The sequence below is a fragment of the Scyliorhinus torazame genome, chromosome 1, assembly GCF_047496885.1.
Source record: "Scyliorhinus torazame isolate Kashiwa2021f chromosome 1, sScyTor2.1, whole genome shotgun sequence".
Taxonomy (NCBI): domain Eukaryota; kingdom Metazoa; phylum Chordata; class Chondrichthyes; order Carcharhiniformes; family Scyliorhinidae; genus Scyliorhinus; species Scyliorhinus torazame.
Window position 1 is genome coordinate 377,892,150 of NC_092707.1, and position 19,222 is coordinate 377,911,371.

At 42.6% G+C, this 19,222-nt stretch overlaps 2 protein-coding genes across 4 annotated transcripts in view; one reads left to right on the forward strand and one right to left on the reverse strand.

The window, feature by feature from the left end:
• The window catches only part of ndufaf7 (NADH:ubiquinone oxidoreductase complex assembly factor 7), a 33,600-nt gene extending 21,323 nt beyond the window's left edge, over positions 1 to 12,277 (reverse strand). Inside the window, exons 1-8 of one of the 3 annotated variants that reach the window (XR_011948295.1) lie at positions 12,075 to 12,277; positions 10,870 to 11,045; positions 10,000 to 10,080; positions 9,220 to 9,330; positions 6,501 to 6,711; positions 5,210 to 5,268; positions 3,884 to 3,997; positions 1,574 to 1,720 (exon numbers count right to left, since the gene is read on the reverse strand). Coding sequence is in view for 2 of the 3 variants with exons in the window: in XM_072511955.1 (XP_072368056.1) it covers positions 1,574 to 1,720; positions 3,884 to 3,997; positions 5,210 to 5,268; positions 6,501 to 6,711; positions 9,220 to 9,330; positions 10,000 to 10,080; positions 10,870 to 11,045; positions 12,075 to 12,147 (972 nt within the window). In the remaining variant the exon portion in view is untranslated. The remainder of the gene's footprint in view (positions 1 to 1,573; positions 1,721 to 3,883; positions 3,998 to 5,209; positions 5,269 to 6,500; positions 6,712 to 9,219; positions 9,331 to 9,999; positions 10,081 to 10,869; positions 11,046 to 12,074) is intronic. The other 2 variants (XM_072511955.1, XM_072511966.1) reach the window with 2 other exon arrangements.
• Positions 12,278 to 12,411: 134 nt separating this feature from the next.
• Positions 12,412 to 19,222, forward strand: part of cebpz (CCAAT enhancer binding protein zeta) — a 45,019-nt gene continuing 38,208 nt past the window's right edge. Inside the window, exons 1-2 of the mRNA XM_072511921.1 lie at positions 12,412 to 12,588; positions 14,770 to 16,295. Of these exons, the coding sequence (XP_072368022.1) occupies positions 12,445 to 12,588; positions 14,770 to 16,295 (1,670 nt within the window). The 5' untranslated portion in view covers positions 12,412 to 12,444. The remainder of the gene's footprint in view (positions 12,589 to 14,769; positions 16,296 to 19,222) is intronic.

Below are 19,222 nucleotides of genomic sequence, written 5' to 3' on the forward strand. Positions count from 1 at the left end.
ATGTTTTTCAAGATCCCCAATACCTCCTCCTTTTTGATCTCAACATGATCTAAACTATCTACACACCCTTCCCCAGACTCATCATCCACCAAGTCCTTCTCTTTGGTGAATACTGATGTAAAGTACTCAGTTAATACTTCACCCATTTCCCCTGGCTCCACGCATTGATTCCCTTCCCTGTCCTTGAGTGGGCCAACCTTCTCTCTGGCTACCCTCTTGCTCTTTATATATATATGTATAAAAGCCTTGGGATTTTCCTTAATCCTACTGGACAATGACTTTTTGTGACCCCTTTTAGTCCTCCTGACTCCTTGTTTAAGTTTCTTTCTACTTTCCTTATATTTAACACTTGCTTTGTGTGTTCCCAGCCTCATGGCCTTGCCAAATGCTTCCTTTTTTTCTCTGACTATGCTCACAATATCGTTATCCAAGGCTCCCGAAATTTGCCATACTTATCCTTCAACCTTACAGGAACGTGCTGGTCCTGAATTCCTTTCAACTTACACTTGAAAGCCTCCCCATGCCAGATGTTGATTTTCCCTCAAACATATGCCCCCAATCTACATTCTTCAGTTTCTGCCTAATATTGTTGTAATTAGCCTTCCCCCAATTTAGCAACTTCACCTGATGACTATACGTATCTTTATCCATCAGCACCTTCAAGCTTACTGAATTGTGGTCACTGTTCCCGAACTGCTCCCCTACTGAAACATTGACCACTTGGTCGGACTCATTCCCCAATACCAGGTCCAGTACTCCCTAGTTGGACTCTCTACATACTGTTTCAAGACACCCTCCTAGATGCCCCATCCGTGCCCCTCACGCTAAGTGAGTCCCAGTCAATATAGGGGAAGTTAAAATTTCCCATCACAACAACCCTGCCAAAATCTGCCTACATATCTGTTCCTCTACCTCCCGCTGGCTGTTGGGAGGCCAATAATAAACCCCCAACATTATGACTGCACCCTTCCTATTCCTGAGCTCTACCCGTATTACCTCACTGTATGAGCCCTCAGAGGTGTCCCCCGCAGTACATCTGTGATATTCTCCTTAACCAGTAGTGCAACTCCCCCATCCCTTTTACATCCCCCTCTATCCCACCTGAAACATCTGTATCCTGGAAAGTTAAGCTGCCAATCCTGTCCTTCCCTTAACCAAGTCTCTGTAATGGGAACACCAACAAAGGGGAGTTCCGATGAGCCGAGCTCCCCACTGCACAAGAAGGGGCTATGTGTGGAATCGGCCGCACATTCCCCGTTCAGGCCCCTTATTCAACTCGAGTCGCATTGAACAGCCATGTATTTCTCAGCACTGCAAGCACCGGAAAACACACAGCTAATCGCGCTCGCTAGGGGACGTAGTTCCGTTTTGGAAGAATCACGCCCGCTGTCTTTATTTCAATTCTATAGCATACAATGTCAGAATCTGAAACTCAGAGCACAGAAGAGTCACATTTAACAATACCATGACCAATAAAGAAAATGAATTTCCATTCTGTTGCAGATACCCAGGTTTGATGGGATGCCTACAAATACATAAAAACTTGAATATGAATATATTTCATTGAACTTACTCTAAATGTGTCGGTTTTTGTTCCATTATGTCCATAATCAGCTATTAGTGCTGCTCCCCCATCTTCAGTGATTCGACTGGCTATATTCTGAATGATGACCCCAGCCTCAGGGCAGATCTCGATTTGGTCTCTTTCATCATTTCTTTGCTTGGAAAGGAAAATAAAGACTTTTACTACAAAGCAAAACAAGAAATGTAGAAAATACGGAGTGGAACAGACAAAAATAAACTCTCTAAAACAAACTGGTATTTTAACCTTTCCTGAACAGCCACCAATAATCCCCATTAGTGATGGTAGGTCAAACTCATATAATAATAATAATCTTTATTGTCACAAGTAGGCTTACATTAACACTGCAATTAAGTTACTGTGAAAAGCCTCTAGTCGCCACAATCCGACGCCTGTTTGGGTACACGGAGAGAGAATTCAGAATGTCCAAATTACCAACAGCACCTATCTTTCGGGACTTGTGGGAGGAAACCGGAGCACCCGAAAGAAACCCACGCAGACACAGGGAGAACGTGCAGACTCCGCACAGACCGTGACCCAAGCCGGGAAGTGAACCTGGGACCCTGGCGCTGTGAAGCAACAGTGCTAATCACTGTGCTACCGTCATATATTTGGATTTCTAACACAGTAATGCGGAAAAAGGGAAGAGGGGTGATCATGGCATGTATTGTTTCATCTACTGAAGTAACCATAATCATAGAATCCCTCCAGTGCAGAAGGAGGCCATTCACCATGTCCATTCTCTCCCCTATCCCTTTAACCTAACCTGCACATCCCTGGACTGGGGCAATGTAGCATGGCCAATCCACCTAACCTGCACATATTTGGATTGTGGGAGGAAACTGAAGCACCAGGAGGAAAACAACGTAGATACAGGGAGAATGTTCAAACTTCATACAGTCACCCAAGGATGGAATCAAACCCGGATCCCTGGCACTTTGAGGCAACAGTGCTAACCACTGTGCCACCCTAACCCAATGGATTATCTTCACATTTCTTATCAGAAACCTTGGTATATTTGTATATCGACTTCTCTAAACCGCCAAAAGATATGTTGATTCAATAATCTTCGCATGCCTGCCCCCACATCACTGTGATAGAAAAGTTGATTGTAGGTTATATAAATAGCCTTTAATGAATTCAAGCAATCACAGAACTATATAAGGAAAACATTATTCCAGAATATTCAATATTCCAACTGCAGCTCTCAACTAGTTTGATTATTTATTTATTATTCTAATTTCAGCCATTCAATTAAGCCCTTTTTGCTCCCCTCCACCCCATAACTTTCCAGTACACTCACTGTTCTGTAACTAAAAGTTGTGAATGCTTACAGTTCAGTACCTGGAGATAATTGGACCGCCCACAAACAATACAGGTTTATTCTCTCCACTTGGTCTTGCATTTGCTGAGCTTACTCTGCTAAATGACCAATCCAAATCTGAAAAGCATGCTATGCTTTGGAAGGGAGAACCTTGAACACCATCTTTGATGGCATGGTATGTTCGCCAGATGATACAATAAACAAATGCAGCATAGAAATAACTAGGTTTTCTGTTTCTCTCACTGCTTTGCAAAGAAGCACGATGAACTAATTATTGTACAGGAGATTTTCATTTGAAGATTTATTTTTGACTGGATATTTACACCATCAACTACTGCTGGGATTCTTTACTATCTTAACTTTGGCAGATGTTTCCCTGAAATCCTGTTTAATGAGAAGCTCTAATGCAGTGTTTTTCAAACTTTTTTTCCAGGGACCCATTTTTACCAACCGGCCAACCTGCGCGACCCACGCCGGCCAACCTGCACGACCCACCATTTTCTCTTACCTTGTTTGTTGCTGACAAAAATGGAGGAAATGGTTTTGGGTCCCTTTCGCCCCAATGGTCCCTTTGGCCCCCCAAACTTGAAAAAAAAAGGCTGGACCAAATTTTTAAAAATGCGACCCCTCTGCGCATGCATGCCCGATCATCGGTGCGCATGCGGGCCGATGATCGCGAACGCATGCGCAGTGCGCTCAAGTTTTTAAAAATCTGTTCCTGGCCATTTTGAAGGCCACTCGCAGCCGGCATTATTAAAAGCCGGCTGCTGCAGCTGTTGCGCACGGATTTGCCCGATCGGGAGCGCCGTGACAGACAGCTCCGCGATTCTCCCAACACCTGCCCGTGACCCACCTGCGGGTCGCTCCCCCGAGTTTGACAATGCCTGCTCTAATGAAATTCACCCACTGAATTGTTAAAAATTGAACAAACATAGTATAAGACCTGTTCAGAGAGGTGCAACTTTGTTTTATTTCACCTGAATCAATACTTTGGAAGCCAAAGTAGCATGAGGTGCTAGAACAAACCGAAGCTTTTCTGGTGACTTTGGTTCAATGTCGATCAGTATTTCACGCCATCCCTGCTTAGTTTTCTGTAAGTGATGAATATTTAGTGATTATAATATCATACTGGCTGCAGTTTAATAAATGAGGATCTTTTTGCATGCTAATTAATTAATGTTAATCAATTTTGCCAGAGTTTACCTCTCAAGAAAATGCAATGGGCGAGATTCTCTGGCCTCCCTGTGGCGTATTGCTTGGCGGTGGGAGATGGCCCACCAGGGATCTTCAGGGCACATTGCTGTCAACGGGATTTCCCATTGAATCCACCCCATGCCGCAAGGAAACCCACAGCAGGGGTTCGCTGGCGCAGGGTCTGGCGTGAACAGCCGGTGGTTCTCACCCAAAAAATGCTCTTTGAAAGGCAGCAATTTTTCATAAAAGCATAACTACTTGAATACTACAGAACAGACAATATCAAGAATTTATCAGCCTCATATTTTATAAGTAGATGTGGCATAATTGCCGTGATAAATAGATTATTGAGCCCAAGTTATTGGGAAATATTGATTCTGAAAGATTTAATAGTCACTTGCTTACCAATTTACAATTAATAACTCACCTAGTGTAGATTCAAACTATGAAATGTGCAGTTCAGTGAAATAATTAAATATTATAGTAGTTAGTCTGGCATGTGATTCTTTGAAGTTGTGACAATACTGTATATACACTGGTACCGCTGTACCCTAAGTGATTCAGTCGTAAAATCACAACTACAAGATTTAAGTAGCAGTCAAAACTGCAATCATACTATTTTGGAATCTGTATATTTGTTGCCTCTTCCTTTATAAGAGCATAATATCAAATGAAGTCAAGACCAATATTATGTTTCAAACTCAGTTCATTTACTTAAACAAACAAATGTGATCCAAATTTTGCAATCGCTGGGTGTAGTGCGAGAAGATGATTTCAGTTTAAAACACTTCAGCACAGCAAACATATTTGAGTTTCACAATAACAATGGTTAGATTTTTCTTGGTTTGTAAAATATCTTTAATTTGCCTTTTTCACTTGTTCTTTGATCATGAAGGACTAAATAATTCCTTGCCCTGAGGGGGAACGGAGGACTTCCATCGCACTTATCGTCCTAAGTGATTGCATCTTCACTAAATAATCAGTCCATTTCCTCCCCCAAGATGAAGGAGGCTAATTGGAGCTCAAAGGAATGAAATGAGGAACTGAAGTTGTAAAACAGGTACAAATCAATATTGTCAGCAGCATGATGCAAAATGTGATGCTTTTACCTGAAATCTGTGGATTGGAAGTACATCAAAAAACTCATGTGCAAGATAAAAGCTGAAACCTGAAAAAGAAACAAATGTAGATCGACAAACATGCATATATTAATAGGACAGAAGAAACATTTATTTACTTCAACAATTTAAAAAAATGTATTTCTATCTTTCTAGAAACAATAGGCAAAAGGGTGATAATTTCATCTAAACTGATCTAATTGCAAACAAAAAAGACATTTGGACTCATTACATTCCAGTTGATGATAGAGAAGGCTGAAAAAGATGTGGGCACAATTCTGCTAAAAATGTTACAACTTCAGCATTGTAAGATAAGTGGTCAATTAGAAAAGAGTTAAAATACAGAATGGTTTTGAGGCAACCAGGCTTGGGCATCTAATTTTCAGGAAGGTTTTCTGAGATAATGTTGAATGCAGTAAAATCAAAATTCTGAAAATAATAAATGCAGTAGATAAAAATTGTAATCAAGTTAATAAAATTCAAGTGAGCAGGGAGATGTGTAATTACAATGTATTCAACCAACTTCAGCTATTTAAGAAATTTTCCATTGCAATAGCAATATTTAGGTTCTGCTCCAGGAATCACAGGCGGGATTCTCCCCTACCCGGCAGGGCGGGCCGTACCGGCGCCGAGGAGTGGCGTGAACCACTCCGGCGTTGGGCCGCCCGGAAGGTGCGGAATCCTCCGCACCTTCAGGGGCTGTGGCGGCGGGGTTGGCGCTGTGCCAACCGGTGCCGAAGGGCCTCTGCCGGCCAACGTGAGTTGGCGCATGCGCGGGAGCGCCAGCGTGTGCTGCCGTCATTCCAGCGCATGCGCAGGGGGGGTTCTTCTCCGTGCCGGCCATGGCAGAGGTTGACAGCAGCCGGCACGGAGGGAAAGAGTGCCCCCACGGCACAGGCCCGCCCGCGGATCGGTGGACCCTGATCGCGGGCCAGGCCACCATGGGGGCACCCCCCGGGGCCAGATCCCCCTGCACCCCCCCCCCCCCCCCCCCCCCGCGCGAGTACTCCGCAGGCCGCCCGCAGAGCCAGGTCCCGCCGGTAAGGACCTGGTTTGATTTACGCCGGCGGGACCGGCCGAAAACAGCCGGCCGCTCGGCCCATCGCGGGCCGGAGAATCGCCGAGGTGGGGGGGGGGGGGGGGGCTGCTGCCAGTGGGGAGTCGGAGAATCCGCCCCACTAAGCTTCTGTCACACTTCGGTATTAGACATGGCATTCACATTTAATTTTTCTATTGTGTGTCATTATATGTTACAAATTGTTTTTTAATGGGATGGTCTCACCTTTAGGTACATCCTGCAGGTCCCTGTACCATGAGATTGGAAGCCCAGTTTTGGTAACACCCGTTTTATAAATTGCACTCCTGGGATCATGTAGTAAATGCTGTCCTTCAGTGAGAAGCTGCGCTTGAATGTCACCAAACTTTGGGCTAACTTCAATGAGGTGCACTGAAATCTTAGATCCCTTCAGCACAGAACGAAGTTGGCTGAAAACCTAATTGTACAAACAAAGATTAATTGTTAAAAATAAAAACTTCCATGGCAATTGAAATAATCAACTTGTGTGGTGTAAGACAACATATAAACCCAAGGCTGTTTATTTGGCCTGTCAAAATTTTGTTCCTTGTAATTTTTGTTTTCCTCTTTATTGTTTCAAGTTTTTATTGTTTCCAATCCCTGACTTGGGAGAAAAGCAAACGGTAAGGGAGCTAACATTTGGACTCCTCTTTCGTCAAAGCTAGAGAGAAAGCTTAGAGACAAAGCTTTAGTTTTGACAAAGAGTCATCCAGATGCGAAACATTAGCTCCCTGCTCTCACCACAGATGCTGTCCGACCTGCTATGATTATCCAGTATTTTCTGTTTTTGTAAGTGTACTGTTGTAGTGTCCTTCATGTTGTGTGTGTGTCTTTTAAGTTAATTAATATTCTTTACAAGCGGCTGGACAATTCCTCCCTGGTTGGCATATCTTTTCTCACAGTATACCAAATTGAAAATATACACCATTAAGAGGCGGCATTGTGGCACTGCTGGCTTACGGCGCCAAGGGCCCGGGTTCGACCGTAGCCCGGGACACTGTCCGTGTGGAGTTTGCACATTCTCTCCATGTCTGAGTGGGTCTCACCTCCACAACCCAGGGTAGGTAAATTGGTCACGCTAAATTGCCCCTTAATTGGAAAAAAAATAATTGGGCACTTTAAATTTAAAAACAAAAGAAAATATACACCAATAAGAACCTGTCTCCTAAATTACCATTCTTGGTTTTGGGATACCCTCGCACTTAATATCAGAGGGGTTCTTAACATCTATAGAAGTCAGTTTAGCTAAATTTATGGAAATATTGAAATTGTGACTTCCAGAACGATGAGACTTGACAATATACTCAGCAATATATGTGAACCATTATAAAATATATTGTTCACATTTTAAAAAAATTTAAATTAAACTATCTTTTCCCAATTCTTTCTTGTATTAATAAAATATTTATTACTTTAAAAAGAAATTCATGCATGGCGAGTGGCCATTGCTGGCTCGGCCAACATTTATTGCCTATTCCTAATTGCCTTTGACAAGGGGTAGTGAACTTCCTTCTTGAACTGCTGCAGTCCATGTGGTGTGGGCACACCCCCAGTGCTGTTAGGGAGGGAGTTTGAGGACTTTGACCCAGCAACAGTAAATGGGTTTCCTCCGGGTGCTCCGGTTTCCTCCCACAGTCCAAAGATGTGCAGGTTAGGTGGATCGGCCATGCTAAATTGCCCTTAGGTTAGATGGGGTTGGTGATTTACGGGGATAGAGTGGAGGTGTGGGCTTGGGTGGGGTGCTTTTTCCAAGGTGGGGTGCAGAGTTGATGGGCCGAATGGCCCCCTTCTGCGCTGTAAATTCTATGACTCTATAACGGCATCCAAGTTAGGATGGTGAGTGGCTTGGAGAGAGATTTGCAGGTGTGGTATTCCCATGTGTCTGCAGCCCTTGTCCTTCTAGATTGTAGTAGTTGTTGGGCTTGCTCTGTCTGAGGAGCTCGTGTGAGTTTTTCCAGTGCATCTTGTAGATGTACAGAATGTTGCTACTGTGCATTAATGGGAGTGAATGTTTATAGAAAGGGGGTACAATCAAGTGGGTTTCTTTGTCCTAGATGTGCAAGTGTCTTGAGTGTTGTTGGAGGAACACTCATTCAAGGAAGTGGACAGTATTCAATCACACTCCTGACTTATGCCTTGTAGATGGTGGACAGGCTTTGGGGAGGTATAATCCGCCACAGGATTCCGAGCCTCTGACCTGTTCTGATAGTCACAGTAGGTATATGGTTAGTCCAGTTCAGTTTCTGGTCATTGGCAAAGCACCCCCCCACCCGCCCAGGATGTTGATAGTAGGAGATTCAGCTATGGTAATGCCATTGAATGTCAAGGGGAAATGGTTAGATTCTCTCCTGTTGGAAATAGCTATCGTCTGACACTTGTGTGGCACGAATGTAACTTGCCACTTGTCAGCCCAAGTCTGGGTATTGTCCAGGTCTTGCCGCATATGGACATAGCCTGCTTCAGTATCCGAGGAGCCACAAATGGCAACATTGTGTAATCACAAGGGAACATCCTCACTTCTGACCTTGATTGATGAAGCAGCCGAAGATGGTTTGGCTTAGGACATGACCCTGAGGAGCTCCTCCAGTGATGTCCTGAAACTGAGATGAATGACCTCTAACAACCACAATCATCTTCCTTTGCTAGGTGCATTTCAAGTACTTTCACAATTGTCAAACGCTAAGTCATAGCACCATAAGCTTTTGGATGAATTTTTTTAAATTCTAAAGGAGCACCAAAGCTGCAATATTCTATTACAATGTTTTAAGTTCATTATATACAATATATAGGAATTAACTTAATTACTAAAATCAATACATATTTTTAAATTAGTACTGCAGATATGAATGAAATATTCTTAATCAAATTCAAGCTCTTGAATTTTAATTTGTGCATTCATAAAACCAAGAAATAGATGACATCTTACCCTGAGAGCATCACTCACTAAAGTACCCCTGCCAGGCCCAAGTTCTACGAGTTGAAATGTCCTTGGTTTACCAGCAGCCATCCATTCGCTTACACACCACACTCCAAGTAGCTTGGGGTGGGAAGGAAAAATACTTTAGATAATTCTTTAATTCAACTAGTGCAATTTAGCTACAGGAATTATTAAGTAATTCGTTGTCACAGTAAATTAATATACCTCTAATGTGGCATTACCTATTATGAATAAAAAGAGTTAAAGAAATGCAATGTCCATATCAACGGAAACACTTCAAAAGTATATTATTTAAACTTTGAAAACTTGGCACACCTACATCACCATTGGACTTTTGCTCAAAGATCAGTAACCAACTTACTTATACACTTTACTGTGTATCTTGAAAAAGCTATATTTGGATTGGCGGAGGGAGGACAAAAAGATAATGGACTAAATGGAGGAATTGGTCTAACAAATTTCCTGACGGGTTGATTGAGCAGAAGCATTGACCATTCTTCTCGTGAATACAGATGCCATCTATTAACCTAGATAAAGAAAAGAAAGCAGGAGGAAAATACCCACTCCACAGTAAATACTAATGTAGCTGTGATCAGTACAATATGCATATCATTTCTATCAGTCTATTTTAGTCGTGCATGGACTGTTAGCCATTCCAAGACTGGTTACATTCTAAAATTATCCAACCAAATCCTGCTTTCTTACAATCAAATTGCTCTACTAATGGTCAGAATCATAACAAGTTACACAGTGCACTTATAGGCTTACTTCTCCAAAGATCTGACTGATTTCAGGTGATGTAATGAAGTCTCCTTCTGATCCGAGAATATCCCTGTGTTGATAATATCCCTGGAAGAGATTACACCAATAATCTCAATTAACAATGGCCACACTTTGCTGATACATAATTATGCTTTTAAAACTGATATCTCCAGTAATTGCAGGAGCAGATGACTGGTCAGTAACTATCAATATATGTATGACGAAAAAGAAATAAAGTAATTCACAACTTCAGGGCATCTCAAAACATGTTATTGCCAATGAAGTATTTTTGATAGATAATCTCTGTTGTAAGGTAGGAAATGCAGCTGCCACTTGTGCACAGCACGATTCCATAAGCAGCAATCTGATAATGTTGTGATGTTGATTGAAGGATAAATATTGGCCAAGAAACGAGGGGTTGGTTTAGCACAGGGCTAAATCGCTGGCTTTGAAAGCAGGCCAGCAGCATGGTTCAATTCCCGTACCAGCCTCCCCGAACAGGCGCCGGAATGTGGCGACTAGGGGCTTTTCACAGTAACTTCATTTGATGCCTACTTGTGACAATAAGCGATTTTCATTTCATAATGTCCCCACTCTTCCGTGAATTAGTGCAATGGGATCTTTAATATCCACCTCCGAGGGCAGAAGGGTCCTTGGTTTAATGTCTCATCTGATCATGGCACTGCCAACAACGCAGCACTTTCTGCACTGGAGTGTCAGATTTGATGTTGCGCTCAAGTCCTGAAGTGGGACTTGAACCCGCAAACTATTAACTGAACAAGTGAGAGTTAATTCTTCGTGGCTCAGTTGGTAGCACTAAAATAACAGTCTATTCCAAAGGGGGCAATTTTTTATAGTCAATGATGAATTACATACTGTGACAGGATTGGTTAAAACTTCCCTCATGTATTCCGCTACAGAAATTGGGCCTGTTGACTTTATTTTTGATATCAGGTGCTTTAACATCATACTATCTTGAGTGCTTTCTTTCGTACTTTCTGATGTTCTGGAACATGCTCTCGTCCATTGAGCTGCACATAATCTTGTACATACTGAAAGAAAGGGAAAAGAACACTAATGTGACAACTTAAACGAATGAACAATTTTTTTTTCAATTAAAAATTTTTTTTGAGTGCACAATTCTTCTTTTCCCCAATTAAGCGGCAATTTAGCATGGCCAATCTGCCTACCTGCACTTCTTTTTGGGTTCTGGGGGTGGGACCCACGCAGACACCAAGAGAACGTGCAAACTCCACAAGGACAGTGACCCGGAGCCAGGATCGAACCCAGGTCCTCGCCACCGTGAGGCAACAGTGCTAACCACTGTGCTGCCGTGCCGCCCCTACCAATGAACAATTTAACTGTCCATTAACCAGAATCTGAGTCTGACAATGCGAGCATCAATGGGGGCTGGGGGGGGGGGGGGGGGGGGGAGAAGAATCTAGAAGATCAGTTTGTTTCTGCATAACCTGAAACTTTTACAGGTAAGATCATGATTGAAATTTGAAACAACTCTCCTCATTTTCAGTGTAGGCAGGTAACTAACCAGAGCTTTTGCGGCAGCCGGGAAACACAGTTCAGAATGGTATACACGATGTGGAGATGCGGGCATTGGACTGGGGTGTGCATAGTAAGAAGTCTTACAACACCAGGTTAAAGTCCAACAGGGTTTTTTTTGAATCACTAGCTTTCGGAGTGCAGCTCCTTCCTCAGGTGAATGGTATAGATCTCTTTTGAGGTCAAATAATTATGCTAAAAGGGACAAATCAAAAAGGGCCACTGTTGATAGAGGCACTGGCCAAATGAAACAAAGATTGATTAAGAGGGTCAATAAAGCAATCCAGCCCCTGCGGTGACCACCGAGAACAGAAGGCCGCGATGGTGCCCGTGAACACCCCATGCTCCCTTTCCAGGGACAGAATAGATGCAATCAGAAAGATTGACCTGCAGATTGAGTGGCAGTTTTTTGTTTTAATAGTGACCGTGAATCAAGACTTAAAAAACAGAAAGACAAACTGGCACCTATTAATGTCTGACCCTTGACAACTCGCCACTCTGGCGGTTTACTCCACAGTAAATACCTGGAGAGGCCTTTCCAGAGATGTCGGAGGAAATCCCTCTGCATAAGTACTTCAGTCCGGGAAGAAGCCTCATCGTGTCCAATTTAATCTTTCCCTACATCTACTTAATCAGTGAAAGGCAGTAAGTCCTTGGCAACCGGCAACTGGGCGACGAGGCCGTGACCTCTGACCTTCAATCTACCACCCCTCACCTCTTCGGGTCATATTCGCTCCCCGCAAAGAAAAGCAGAAGTTATTTTGAATATATTTTGGGGTATTGTAGTGATAACGTTTATTTGACACTTTGCAAGGGTTTTATTTTGTTTTTTAATCCGGTTTTTTTTTGACTGTTGTTGACCGGGCCTGGACCGGGTACGCAGCGGGTGACAACATGGCGGCGGTGGCGGAGCTCGAGCCGCTCCTGGAAGATTCGGAGAAGCGGGAGGACAGCGAGGGCGAGTCGGAGCGCTGCGACGAGGAGGGAGTGGACGCTGAGTTCACGCTTGATGTGGTGCGGCGTCTCGGAGGGACCAAGGTGAGCGAGGGAGAGAGAGGGGGGAGGGAATGGCCGGCGTCAAGGCTGCCTGGAGTGGGGACGGTTCCCCTCCACACGTGGGAGAAGCGGTGCTGCTGCTTGTCACCGGCCAACTGCACCCGGGGGCTTTAATGCCAGCGCCTCACAGACTTGCTGTGTCCGCCAGTGGCTCACTTCGGCAGCATTTCCGCCTCTAGAGCGGGTTCAGGTCCGCTCTCCAGGACACGAGCATAACAAGTTCGGCTGACACGGCCGCGCTGTCGGCGGTGCTGTCTTTAGGACCAGAGAGCGGTCCAAGCTCTCGGGTTAGCTGATATTCAAATATTCCACGGTATCTTTTCCGAGAACAGCAGAAATTAAAGGTAAAGTTGCCATAATCCCGAATGACCATAGGCTGCTTTGCCCCTTTGATGTGGCAATGCTGGCGTTGGGCTGGGGTGGGCACAGTAAGAAGTCTTACAACACCAGGTTAAAGTCCAACAGGTTTGTTTCGAATCACTCGCTTTCGGAGTGCAGCTCCTTCCTCAGGTGAATGAAGAGGTGGGTTCCAAAGGCTAGTGATTTGAAACAGACCTGTTGGACTTGCCCATTTGAGGGGAGGAGAGCTGACTGGTGGTGATTTAATTGGAGGAACACCACACCTCGCGCGAGGGGCAAGGTTGAGATGGGGTCTTCATGAATAACCTGAGGCGGTGCGGGGCATGAACCCGTGCTGCTGGCCTCGCTCTGCATCACAAACCCACTGAGCTAAACCGGCCCCCACTGAGAAATATCTCCCATGTTGCCAACAACTATACTGCAAGAACACCACTAAACAATTATCTAGTCATTGTGACATTGCTGTTTGTGGGGTTTACTGTGTGCAAATTGGCTACTGTGTTAAATTATAAATAAATGATCTTTATTAGTGTCACTAGTAAGCATACATTAACACTGCAATGAAGTTACTGTGAAAATCCCCTGATTGCCGTGCCTGTTTGGGTACACTGAAGGAGAATTCAGAATGTCCAATTCACCAAACAAGCGTGCCTTTCGGGACTTGTGGGAGGAAACTGGAGCACCTGGAGGAAACGCACACAGACGGGGGGGGGACTCTGCATAGTCCCTGGAGCTGTGAGGCAACAGTTCTAACCACTGTGCTATCATGCCACCTTGTTACCATGCCAAGTTTCCTATATTCCAACATGACTATGCTCCAAAAGTACTTAATTGACTAAGACAAAAGCAAATTATTGCGGATGCTGGAATCTGAAACGAAAGAGAAAATGCTGGAAAATCTCAGCAAGTCTGGCAGCATCTGTAGGGAGAGAAAAGAGCTAATGTTTCGAGTCTGATGACTCTTTGTCAAAGTTTTGTCTGGTCATGAATAGTGTTAGAGAAATGAAAGTCTTATTTTTCTTTTATCATAGAATGGTTACAACACAGAAGGAGACTATTCAGTCTGCTGTGTCTGTGCTGGCCCTCTGAAGGAGCAATTCACCTAGTGCCACTCCCCTGCCTTTTCCTTGTAGCCCTGCAATTTGTTTCTTTTCAGATTAAATTAATTTACTTTCAAAAACTTCAATTGACTTTGCCTCCCCTGTACTGTTAGACAGTGCATTGCAGTTCCTAACCACTCGCTGCATGAAAATATTTTTCCTCATGTTGCCATTGCTTCTTTTGCCAATTATCTTAAACCTGAACACTCTGCTGTTCAATCCTTCCAGCAATAGGAACAGTTTATCCGCACCTATTCTGTTCAGACCCCTCATAATTTTGAATAAATTTATCAAATCTCCTCTCCACCTTTTTCAAGAAGCACAGACCCAACTTCTCCACTCTTTCTACATAACTGGAGCTTTTAACTCATGAAACCATTCTCATGAATCTTTTCTGCACTCTTAATACCCTCAAATGCTTCCTAAAGTCTGATGCCCAGAACTCGACGCAACACTTCACCTGAGGCCAGACTAGTGTTTTATACAGGTTTAACACAACTTCCTATGTCCCAATTGATGAATCCCAAGATGCAGTTTGTTTTGCATCAAAATCAAGTTGTCCATATATTTTAATCCTGCCTTAGACTAACAATCCTGCCATATCATGCATATTACTATTCATATGATTGTGCCATGTTAGTAGAACTTGGTTTCAGTAAAATATTTGTACATTACCTTCAGGTAATCTTTTTTTTCTCTGCAGGCTGACTTTGTATTGCTGTTTTCCTTAAATGAGAATGAAGAATTAGTTGATGGTGGAAAAAAGACAGCAATAGATGATCTGCAAGAAGGTGAATTAGAAGACTTCATCAATAAAATTGGCATAAACAAATATTCTAAAATTGCGCTGGAAGAAAATGAGTGCACTAAAAAAGAAAACAAAATAAAAAAGGAGAACAAGAAAGTTGACAAGAAAGGCAAGAATAAAAAAAATGAAGGACTGAAAGAGAAATTCCAAGATAGAAAGAGGGAGCAAAAGGAATTGCCAGGAAATGATGGAAAGAAAAAGCTCATTCAGGATAATGAAATATCTAGTACATCTGGGTTACTGGGCAGGAAAACCAAGCAACAGATCAACTTTGAATTTCAGCCCAAATCAAACTTATTAATAAAACCAGGAGGAAAGTGGTATGATGTGGACTATACCAATGAACACAGCTTTAAAAAACAAGATGAATCATTGGTCACACAGTATAGGAATCTAGCTAAGCAGCTGTATGAGCATGAGACCAATCTGTACAGGAGCAAAAAAAATATCCAAAAAGGAGCAAACTCAACATGGATGAAAACTGTGGTCACAACAGGCACGTTAGCAGACAGAATGGCAGTGATGACACTTATGATGCAAGATGCTCCAGTTCATACTCTACATTTGGGGGAGACATTAATCAGCCAAATCAAAAAGAAGGGAAGTCGGCGACAATGCTTAATGGCTTTGACTACGATAACAGAACTACTGCTCTCTGACCTGCTTCCGGACAATAGAAAACTACAAACCTTTTCCCAGCATCCTTTTCAAAACCTAGAGAAGCTTGCCAGTGGGAACAAAGATGCCCGAGACAAGCGACTAATATTGTGGTACTTTGAACACCAGCTGAAACATCTCTTTGCAGAGTTTGTACAGGCATTAGAAACTTTAGCACATGACACTGTGCAGGCAACCAAAGCTCGTGCCTTGGCAACAGTCCATGAGATCCTGTGCAACAAGCCAGAGCAAGAGAAAGCCCTGTTAACCCAGTTGGTGAATAAATTAGGAGACCCACAATATAAATTGGCCACAAAGGCCTCCTACCTTTTGGAAACTTTGCTCCATAAGCATCCCAATATGAAAACAGTTGTGTGTTGTGAAGTTGAGCGACTTCTGTACAGGCCTAACATAAATTTGAAAGCACAGTACTATGCCATTTGCTTTCTCAACCAAATAGCCCTGAACCATGACGAGAGTGGCCTGGCCGGAAAGCTAATAGCTGTTTACTTTTCATTTTTCCATGCCTATGTTAAGAAGACAGAACTGGACTCCAAAATGCTAAGTGCGTTGCTGTCAGGTGTCAATCGTGCTTTTCCTTACTCCAAGATGGATGATGAAAAGATGATGGAACAGATGGATACTTTGTTCAGGGTTGTACATGTTGTGAATTTCACCACAAGTGTCCAAGCACTAATGTTACTATTTCAGGTGATGGACTCTCAACAGGCTGTATCCAATCGATATTATGTAGCACTCTACAGGTAAATTTACTTGTGCATAAATATTTTTGATAAACCTTATTTAAAGTTTCAAACAACTTTAGAGAAGATATACTAGAATTCAAATACAAAGAAAGCTATGAAAAATTGGGACTTTTAGGATAACGAGCATTATGTGGCATGTGAAAAAAGTTTTTTAAATTATGAAATAATTGATTGCAGCTTGTTTCCAGTAATTAGATCTTGAACAATTATTAATCTCTCCTTTTATGGAGTTTTATCTGTTCTCATGATCCGTTTATTCATTTCTTTTAAGGACATACAGGTGTTGGCCATTTGGCCCCTCAAGCCTGTTCCACGATTCACTGAGATTATGGCTGATCCTTGACCGAGCTCCATATACCAGCTTTTGCCTCGTATACCTTGATACCATTAGCTAACAAAAATCTATCAATCTCTCTTTTAAAATTAATGTTGATCTAGACATCAATTTCCATTTGCAGAAGCGAGTTCCAAACTTCTCCCTCTCTTTACGTGAAGAATTGCTTCCTAATTTAACTCCTGAAAGATTTGGCACTTTAAAAAACAACTGTGCTCCCTAATCATAGAATCCCTAAAGTACAGATGGAGGCCATTCAGCCCATCAGGTCTGCAACGACCCTCTGAAAGAACACCCTACCGAGACCCATTCCCCCAATCTATCACTGTAACATTGATCGTGGCCAATCTACCTATCCTGCACATCTTTGGACACCTAAAGGCAATTTAGCATGGGCAGTCTGCCTAACCTGTACATCTTTTGCCTAAATGGAGCACCCGGAGGAAACATGGGGAAAACGTGCAGACTCCGCAGAAAAGGCTGGAATCCAACCCGGGTCCCTGGCGCTGTGAGGCAGCAGTGCTAACCACCATAACGCCCTAGGCTTCCTGTTAATTCGCAGAAATAATTTCTCACAATTTACCCTCTCTGTTCTGCTTAATATCTTAAACTTTGAACAATTAACTCCTTAACCCTTAAAATTCTAGGAAATACAACCTTAGTTTGTGTAACCTTGCCTTGTAATTTAGTCCTTGAAGTCCAACTGTCAGTCTAGCAAATCAACGCAGTATTCCCTCCACGCTCAATATGTCCTTGGTGAAATGTGGTGCCCAGAAATGCTCTCGGTATTCTAGGTGTAATCTAAACATAATTTTGCTGAAACGTGATAAAGGGTTTAGTAACAAGTTGGCTTTTTAAAACACCGTTATGCTGCTCAACATGAGGTAAACCAGTGGGAATGACTGGGTTCCAGCAGCAAGCTCATTACAATTTTCACTTTAGGAGAAAAATGATACTCTTTTTAGCAAGTTAGTACAATCAATATCTTTGTACTTCTCAGCTTGTATTCCTAGATAGTAACATTTTCGGTTATTTTCTGTACCTGCCCATAACATTTTAATATAATATAGAATAAAAACAGAAAATATTGGAAAAACTCAGCAGGTCTGAGAGCATATGTGGAGAAGAAAACTGAGTTAAAGTTTCGAGTCCGTATACTTCTTCCTCAGAGCTAAAGCGAGGGAGAAATGTGATGGACTTTATACTGTTCATGTTTTGACATCTCAATCTGAGCTCCAAACTCTCTTTCTATTCTTCCTCTTTCCACTATTCCTCTTTTTGATGTGACAAATGGAAATATAACAGTTGCTGTGTAGGAATGTTCTTCTGAGGCTGAGGTGAAGTAAGGTAGAATAAAGGGATCTTTTTTTATGCTGCCAGCAAACCCCCACTCCCCCACCCCAACATGCTATATCTGGTCTGGAAGAGACATGATGACCTTGGATGAAGTTCTCTTATTTGCTAACAGTAACATTTGTCAACCAAATGAGAATAAAATTAATTAGTCATAACTCGTCATTGGTATGCAATCCATTTTGTGTTACTAGTTTGATTCTTTGAAAGCATCGGAATTAATTTTAACAATTGTCTTGAAACTAAATTAACATAAGGTATGACGGTAAAGCACCATTGATGCAGAACCAAAACCAACAATGTTAAATGCTAGTATAGATCACCAGAGAACATAGAACATGGAGCATAAGTGAGGAGTTTATTTATGCCTGGTTATGGCAATACATGTAATAATTATCTTTGGCTCTTCTGTTAGTCACAGAATTCTTCGCTCAAATAATATTTTGTGACTCCCATTGCTTGCTTGCTTCTTATGTATTTTGGATAGTTAATTTGAATTTATCAAAATAAAGTATGAGCACTACATAGAACCATAGAATTCCTGCAGTGCAGAAGGAGCCCACTCCCCCACACTCTCCCCGTAACCCCACATCCCTGGACACTAAGGGCAATTTAACATGGCCAATCCAGCTAACCTGCACTTCTTTGGACTGGGAAGAAACTGGAGCACCTGGAGTAAAAACCCACGCAGACACTGGGGGGAAAATACAAACTCCACACACAGGCTGGAAAAAACCCGGGCCCCTGGCGCTGTGAGGCAACAGTGCCACCGTGTCGCCCAATTCCACCAATCTTCTAAAATGTGTGTATTCTGAGAGAGAGGAGATGATTACCCAATCCCATTTTAATCTGAATCCAAGCAAAGTTAAACTGGCCCATGAACAGCATTTGGCATTGACTAGTTGAGCCGCATAACCTGTTTACGTGTTGTACATTCTATGTAATCTGTGAAGATTGTCTTCCATTGTGCATGATATTGATGTTCCATTCCATTGCCATATAGCAAGAAGAATGGCATAGTCCCAGCTGGCTGCTGTTTTCTCCCACATTTTAACATCTTTTTGAAAGCATGAATACTGCTAGAACCTTTATGATATAAAGATTAGTCATTGAATTATCTGAATCGGGTATGGGGCTGTTATGTAAAAACTACCTCCACTTGCACTGATATGCTTTAAAAATATGTACAAAAACTTTAAATGAAACATTTTTAGCTTTGTTTTTGTTTTCTGGCTAA